The sequence below is a fragment of the Pelophylax lessonae genome (genome assembly GCF_965119305.1).
Source record: "Pelophylax lessonae genome assembly, chromosome: 7".
Lineage (NCBI taxonomy): Eukaryota > Metazoa > Chordata > Amphibia > Anura > Ranidae > Pelophylax > Pelophylax lessonae.
The window spans coordinates 170,162,344-170,171,351 of NC_138774.1; the positions used below are offsets into that span (position 1 = coordinate 170,162,344).

Here is a 9,008-nt window from a genome sequence, read left to right on the forward strand (position 1 = left end):
CTTTTCCAAAAAGGCCAGATTTGTGCAGTATACGACTGATTGTTGTCCTATGGACAGAGTCTCCCACCTCAGGTGTAGATCTCTGCAGTTCATCCAGAGTGATCATGGGCCTCTTGGCTGCATCTCTGATCAGTCTTCTCCTTGTATGAGCTGAAAGTTTAGAGGGACGGCCAGGTCTTCGTAGATTTGCAGTGGTCTGATACTCCTTCAATTTCAATATTATCGCTTGCACAGTGCTCCTTGGGATGTTTAAAGCTTGGAAAATCTTTTTGTATCCAAATCCGGCTTTAAACTTCTCCACAACAGTATCTCGAACCTGCCTGGTGTGTTCCTTGTTCTTCATGATGCTCTCTGCACTTTAAACGGACCTCTGAGACTATCACAGTGCAGGTTCATTTATACGGAGACTTGATTACACACAGGTGGATTCTATTTATCATCATTAGTCATTAACGTCAACATTGGATCATTCAGAGATCCTCACTGAACTTCTGAAGAGAGTTTGCTGCACTGAAAGTAAAGGGGCTGAATAATTTTGCACGCCCAATTTTTCAGTTTTTTATTTGTTAACAAAGTTTGAAATTTCCAATAAATTTTGTTCCACTTCATGATTGTGTCCCACTTGTTGTTGATTCTTCTCAAAAAATTACAGTTTTATATCTTTATGTTTGAAGCCTGAAATGTGGCAAAAGGTCGTAAAGTTAAAGGGGGCCGAATACTTTCGCAAAGGCACTGTATATGGAATACAGGTAGGGCTTAACTACACGTATCTTGTTTGTGAAACGCAGTATGAGCAATGACATTACTTTGTTTAGAATGCAAATTATCCTGGCTTCAGCATCAAGATCTGAGTTTTTTTCCATCCTTAAAATCACGTTTTTCCATGACTTACGAGTCTTTTGGTGGTCCATTTTCCTGGTGGCTCTGGAGCATGTGAGCTTAAATTGGCTCTGTGCACAGAGTTGAACTTGCTTGCCTACTTTTACCTTAATATAATGATTTATATATATAATTTTTGAACATAGCTGTGTATGTATACAAGTATGAAAAAGGAAACTTGTCTGGATATGTATACAAGTATGAAAAAGGAAACTTGTCATCAGTGATACATGGCTGTCAAGTCAAAGGAAGTCAGGGTAAAGTCAGAACTCCCGAGCAGCATACATGTTCCAGGTCAGTGACTAAAGGTAATAAAAATATTCTAAGGAGGTCAGAAAGGATAGCCCAAATATTTCTAGGGTTATAGCATCATTTCATGCAGAAAGAGCTACAGGTTTCCTATCACAACTTAAAAAATGCACATAGTATACTGTATATCTAAATGTACATTCTATAGAGTATGATGTGAGATATTTTTCCCCTTTCTTTGTATGTTTTCATAGGTCACCATCATCTGTAAATATGTGCTGTATGGTGACCTGGACCCCGTAGTCATGTATACAATACTTTGTATATTTCTAGAGCACACCATTTCTTTGTATGCCAACACGGCATTAAAGAGCCTGTTACTTTGCTGTATCACAATCAAAGAAATCGTGGTATACCTGTTGAAAGAAGAGGAAAAAAAATGTCTTTACCTGGGGGCCAACAAAACTGGGTCTGTTGCAAGATATGTTGAGACTTGCATATACATTTTTTTTTAAAGTCATATGAGGACCATTCACATTAGTCCCCACCTGCAAACAATTTCTCCACTGCAGAAAAAACACTGTGGGCATTAAAGTCAAAAAGTAACTAATTTTGTTTGGTTATGTAAGGCAACAGTAGCAGTCTAAGGAAACCATTGCTAGCACACACTTAAAGTGGAAGTTCACTCTCTCAGTCAACATGGCCTATTTGTAATCCTTATGCTGCAAGCATTAGTAAATAGATAGGAAAGTATATAATATTTTCTGGTCTTAAACTTTTTTTTTTTTACATTCCTTCAGTTACTTCCGGGTTTCAATGCCTAGGCAAATGATGTCATGCATCCCAGGAGTCTACAGGAGAGGAGGGAGGGATCTCAACTTAGCCTATGCCTGAGCTAAGAGCACATGGATTCCAGGAAGTAAATGATACATGAACCATCTGCCTTTACTCAAAATGGCCACAACCAGAAATGCTAGGGGGTGTGATTTCTCAGCAAAATAAAGCATGGAGACATGGATGGATGGATGGATGGGGGAGATTGCTTAAAATAATACAAATTAATTAAATAGTATTCTTGGTTTGTGGTGCTCAGATGCAGTGCAGTTCCACAAGAACAGGGTAGCATAAAGAGGTGGCTCTATTAGTTTCATACAGGAAGTATAAGCCATTGAGACTAGGAGGTCCATTTGCCACCCGTGGTTCTGTGTTAGAAACATAGAAAAGTGATTGCAGAAAAAAAGACAGAGTAGCCTATCAAGTCTGCCAGTTGTTTTATACATATTTTGTACTTTTTTTTTTTTTTTACTTTTTTGTCTGAGTATAGATCTATGTATGTCCCAAGAATGTTTGTAGCCACCTACTGGTGACTGGCTTACTACCTCTGTGGGAAGTTTATTCCAAGCATCAACTACCCTTTCAGTAAAAAAATACATTCTAATATTAGTTTTGAACTTTCCTCCAGTTAGTTTGAGGTCATGTTCTTGATTTTGGCTTCTCTTAAGAACTCAAACTGAAATTGTAAACCAGTTGTGGTGGCAAGATGGAAGTAAATGGCTTAAATAACTTATATTTGAGTTCAGATGGGGACAACTATTTAGGCACACGTAAACTATCTTGGTTACTAAGTGGCTTAGATATTGTTGGCTTTATTATTTCATATATTTTGTGCACAAGCTATTAAATTACATTGTATAGTTGGAATTTAGAAAACATAACTAGGCAATACTATTGGAGTATATAAATAGTAAATAAGTACTGATATTAAAATCTCCACTTTTTCTGTGAAAATGGATCATTACCAAACTTTTTTATACCCCTTTTAGATCTGTGAACCTGTTTATCACCTCAGATGACCTGAATAATATTGACAGGCTTGCCCACTTTTTACCACCACATGTGCTTCCCTGTTGTCCAGTAAGACCATAGTGATCAACCAATGGGAAAGCAGGAGAAATAGTCTAACTCTTTAAACCAATAGAAAGTGTCAAATTTGCTAATGACAGCATTATATTCCTTCCCAGGAACAGTGGCACGATGGACTTCTTGATATCTCCAGAGAAGAGGAAGGAATTGTGCACTGTGGAGGTTCTGAGTTCACAGAGGAACACATCAGGGAGAACATTCAAACAGTATGTGAAAATGGAAGAGAAATAACTACTGAGGTAACTAATTTTGTTTGGTTGTATAAAGCAGCGGTTGTACCCTAAGGAAACTTTTACCAGCATAAACTCAAGTTCTTTAAGTTCCATGTGGCAAGTATAAGCCAATGAGGCTGGAGGGTCCACTTGCCACTGGTGGTGGCATTCTCTGAGATGTTCAAGCTGAAACTGTAAACCAGTGGTGGTGGTAGGATTGAAATAAATCAATGTGGTAGCTTAAAGTGATATTTAATCTTGTTTTATTTTATTTTTTAAATAACAAACATGTTATACTTAACTACTCTGTGCAGTGTGTTTGCACATAGCAGCCCAGATCCTCCTCTTCTCGAGTCCTTTGCCGGTGTTCCTTGCCCATCCCTCCTCTCAAGTGCCCAATAGCAAGCAGCTTGCTAGGGGGGAACCCAAGCCAAGCTGCATCTCTGTGTTCATTCAGACACAGAGCCACGGCTCGGTCACACCCCCTCTCTCTCCTCATTGGCTCACTTACTTCGATTGACAGAAGCCAATGGCGCCTGCTGCTGTCTCAGCCAATGAGAAGGGAGAGTCCTGGACAGCCGAGGCTCTCATGCAACATCACTAGATCGAGTTGGGACACAGGTAAGTATTAGGGGGGCTGAGGGGAGCCGCTGCACACAGAAGGTTTTTTATCTTAATGCATCGAATGCATTATGATAAAAAAAACTAAAAAAAAACCTTCTGCCTTTACATCCACTTTAAATAGCTGATTGTTCAGTTATTTTTCAACTGGGGATATCTAATGGCTTAGATATTATTGGGTTTATTATTTCATATGTTTTATTGTACATACTGTTGTATAGTTTGAATTTATAGTAAACAGAACTGAGCAAAACCAATAGTGCATATAAACAATAAATAAATACTAATGGTCAAATCTCTACCTTTTCTGTGAAAATGGACCTTGGCCTAAACTTTCGTACTCCTTATTTATCTGTGAACCTGCCTATCACTTTAGGTGACCTGCAGTAAGACTGGCCTGCACTTTACCACCATCTATGCTTCCCTGTTGGCCACTAAGGCCACAGTGATGTGCCAGTAGGAAAGCAGGGGAGATTGTCTAACTCTTGAAACCAATAGTAAGTGTCAAAATTTGCTTACGACAGAATTCTAGGATTCACAGGCCCCAAGGACAGACATTAATGCCCTGGTACCGGAACTGCATATATGCTGCCTTTTCGAAATTTTGCTGTAGAAAAAAGTGTTAGTTTACTGTTTTCATTAGATTCTTATTTGAAATATAATATCCTACTTTTTGAGTTTGACTAAAGTTTCCTCTTTAAAGAAGACGTATCACCACAACTTAAAAATTGCTGAATCCCACAGGGGATTGAATGCATGTAGCACTTGGTCCCATTCTGATTTGTGTTCTGGATTATGAGCTAGCGTGGTTGACATCTAGCTCCCCCCCCCACCACCACCACCACTGTTAAACCAAGCCATTGGGCACTTTTGTTGCCTCAACCAACTACCAAAAGAAAAAACAAATCAATTCTGTATGGGACTTTGAAGGTGCTAAAATATCTATATAGTATATCCCTCTGTTAAAGTGTCATAAATGTATTCAAGTTCTATTAGAACATTAAAAATCACATTCTATTCAGACTGGGCTCATTTATGAATCCACCACATATTTCACAATAAAAGATTATTTGTTTCACAGTATGTTGTTGACAGTGTTGGGGGTAACGAGTTACAAAGTAACTAATTACAGTAACTAAATTACTTTTTTTGGTAACTAAGTAAAGTAACTAGTTACAATACTAATATTGGTAACTACACTACTTTACTAGGCTATAGGAGGTAACTACACTACTTTACTAGACTATAGGAACGCGCTTTCCTGCGTTACCCAAGCCGTGCAATATAATCATTATTTTCGAAGAATAGAGAGGGATGAAGTTTATGACTTTTTGTTGCACTTTATGTTTTATTCTGTTTTTTCAGGTTTTGTTCTCATTTTTCCCAAAGCCTGTGTTTATACAATAAACTCTATGCAGAAAAGTGTCATGTATCTTCTTCTACACGGTCAATTAAGAAAGAGGAAAGTAAAGTAATAAGTAGTGAAGTTACTTTTCAAATGCAGTAACTAGTAAAGTAATCTCATTACAATTTACAGAAGTAACTAGTAACTAGTAATTAGTTACATTTTTTTGAGTAACTACCCCAACACTGGTTGTTGACTTTCCTACCCCACTATAAAAATGCTTGTATCCTTTATTATATTCAGGCCAGATGGTTTCCAAAATTTTGGATGGCAATAGCAGGGAGGATTTCAACAGTCATTACATGATCCATTTTGTATGTCCCAAATATCCCACTTCTTCAGGCTCTGTGAAAATAATTAATAAAACATATCATAAGTCTACATTCAGTGAATTAATTATATAACAACATTTATTACATATGTAAATATTGTGCTGCATTGATAAAATAGTGAAATCATGAATATAGTCCTTATTTGAAAACCTCCATGTGAAAAAAACTTCCTAGTGAAAAAAGTCCAAATCCTTCCTTTGAACGAATGAAAGTTTAGTGAGGAAGAAAGTTTTAAGAGGAATCAGATGTACATACCATAAATCAGGGACCTTCTGGTAAAAAGGTCAGACAGGCTGGTTTACATGTGGTCTTCCAAACGTTCAACGCATGTTGGCGGTACTTATAGAGCTCCAGACCATTCAAAACCAGCAATTAGACATGAAGGCAAAAAAATTAAACATATATAGTTTAAAACCCTTAAAACTAATTTATTGTGCCTTAAAGCAGTTCTTCAGTCATTTTTTTCATCTTTCCATCTATTAAATCCTCTGCCCTTGTTGTTTTAACTTTGGATAGTAAAACATTTTTTACCTTAAACAGCCCACTTCCTCTTTCTTGTCTGGTAAAAAGCCTATGCTAATGACATCATACACAGCTCTCTCTCTCTCACTCCTGTGAGAGTTTGCCAGCAAGGGAAGAGGGATGAGTCATAGGAGAGCCAAGGAGAGCTGGAGGGGGCTGGATGAGGGTGGAGATAGCAAAAAGAGGAGACGTGCAGGCAGGCAGTGGTGTGAGTGTGTCTGTCTGTATAGTATCTCACAAAACTGAGTACACCCCTCACATTTTTGTAAATATTTTTTTCATGTGACAACATTGAAGAAATTACACTTTGCTACAATGAAAAGTAGTGAGTGTACAGCTTGTATAAGTGTATATTCGCTGTCCCCTCAAAATAACTCAACAAACCACTGGCAACAAAAGTGAGTACACCTCAAAGTGAAAGTGTCCAAATTGGGCCCAAAGTGTCAATATTTTGTGTGGCCATCATTATTTTCCAGCACTGCCTTAGCCCTCTTAGAAATGGAGTTCACCAGAGATTCCACAGGTTGCCACTGGAGTCCTCTTCTACTCCTCCATGACAAGCATCACAGAGCTGGTGGATATTAGAGACCTTGCGCTTCTCCACCTTTTGTTTGAGGATGCCCCACAGATGCTCAATAGGGTTAGGTCTGGAGACATGCTTGGCCAGTCCATCACCTTTACCCTCAGCTTCTTTAAGATAGTAGTGGTTGTCTTGGAGGTGTGTTTGGGGTCAATTATCATGTTGAAATACTAACCTTTAGCCCAGTCTCCGAAGAGAGGGGATCATGCTCTGGTACTCCTCACCTAGTTTCCCCCACACATGCTTGACACCATCTAAACCAAATACGTTTATCTTGGTCTCATCAGACCACAGGACATAGTTCCAATAATCATTGTCCTTAGTCTGCTTGTCTTCAGCAAACTTCCAGTGACCAGTATCTGAGCAAAATACGTTTATTTTGGTCTCATCAGACCACAGGACATGGTTCCAATAATCCTTGTCCTTAGTCTGCTTGTCTTCAGCAAACTTCCAGTGACCAGTATTGAACTTCCAGTGACCAGTATGAGAGAATGAGAGCGATATCACCAAATTTAACACATCTGCTCCCCATTCACACCTGAGATCTTGTAACACTAATGAGTCACATGACATCGGGGAGGGAAAATTGCTAATGGCGCTTTTCCACTGCATGGAACCGAACGGTTCGGCTCGCTTTTGTGCTTTTCCACTGCTGGTACCGCATGGTACGGTGTAGGAACGGTTCGGTACGGTACGGTACGGCGGCGCTTTTCCACTGCATGGAACCGAACGGTACGGCTCTCCAAAACAGTACCACCTCGATTGTGGTTCCAAGAGGTACCATACCCGGTACCATATCCCACAATCCTTTGCATGCAGTCACTACTAGCCACTGATTGGTCAGAGAATCCCACCCACCCCGTTGTTATCCCACCCACTTAACTTTAGTACTACTTTAGTGGAAAAGCAAACCATGCCGTACCGTAACGAACCGTTCCAACACCGTACCATGCGGTACCAGCAGTGGAAAAGCAAGCAGGGCCGAGTAGAGCCGAGCCGGTACTTGCAGTGGAAAAGTGCCATAATTGGACCCAATTTGGGCATTTTTACTTAGGTGTGTACTCACTTTTGTTGCCAGCAGTTTAAAAATGAATGGCTGTGTGTTGAGTTTTTTTGAGGGGACATAAAATTTACACTGGTATAAAAGCTGAACACTCACTACTTTACATTGAAGCAAAGTGTCATGTTTTCAGTGTTGTCACATGAAAATATATAATAAAATATTTACAAAAATGTGAGGGGTGTACTCACTTTTGTGAGATATCGCATGTGTGTCTGTATATACGTGTATCTGTGTCTGTGTGTGTGTGTGTATATATATATATATATATATATATATATATACAGTATCTCACAAAAGTGAGTACACCCCTCACATTTTTGTAAATATTTTATTATATATTTTCATGTGACAACACTGAAGAAATTACACTTTGCTAAAGTAGTGAGTGTACAACTTGTATAACAGTGTAAATTTGCTGTCCCCTAAAAAAAAACTCAACACAGCCATTAATGTCTAAACCGCTGGCAACAAAAGTGAGTACACCCCTACGTGAAAATGTCCAAATTGGGCCCAAAGTGTCAATATTTTGTGTGTGGTCATTATCATGTTGGAATACTGCCCTGCGGCCCAGTCCCTGGCTCACTTTTGTTGCCAGGGGTTTAGACATTAATGGCTGTATGTTGAGTTATTTTGAGAGGGCAGCAAATTTACACTGCTACAATGTAAAGTAGTGAGTGTACAGCTTGTATAACAAAGTGTCATCCTTCAGTGTTGTCAAATGAAAAGATATAATAAAATATTTGTGAGGGGTGTACTATCTTTTCTGAGATACTGTATATGTATCTTTGTGTGTCTTTGTGTCTCTGTGTGTCTGTGTAAATTTAGGAAGCGAACAGGCAACAGCTTCAGCAGCCCAGAGTTAAAATGGCTGCAGCCATACTTAGTGGAGGGAGATTTCTACAGCATATTTGGCAATTACAGATTCACAGTGTCAGAGGCGTAACTAGAACCTTCAGGGCCCCGATGCAAGAAACCATGAAGGGCCCCCCAGACCCGTGGCCGGGGCCCTTCCCTTCAAGCCCGGGGCTCTTCCCACTAATCCTGGGGCTCTTTACTCTCGTTGCATGGCCTTTTATTATGGTCCCGCAGTAGGATCCTTTCACAAGTTCTGCAATGGGCCGCCTTCCTGCAATCTTGGGGCCTCCCCACAATGGTGCAATGCCAGGGCCCGGTCGCAAGTGTGACCTTTGAGATCCTGGAAGTTCACCCACTGGTTTGCTAC

General features: G+C 39.6%; 1 protein-coding gene across 1 annotated transcript in view; it reads left to right on the top strand.

The window, feature by feature from the left end:
• ARHGEF9 (Cdc42 guanine nucleotide exchange factor 9) overlaps positions 1 to 9,008 on the top strand; it is a 621,241-nt gene that overhangs the window by 136,460 nt on the left and 475,773 nt on the right. The window contains exon 3 of the mRNA XM_082263895.1: positions 3,150 to 3,290. Within this exon, the coding sequence (XP_082120021.1) occupies positions 3,150 to 3,290 (141 nt within the window). The remainder of the gene's footprint in view (positions 1 to 3,149; positions 3,291 to 9,008) is intronic.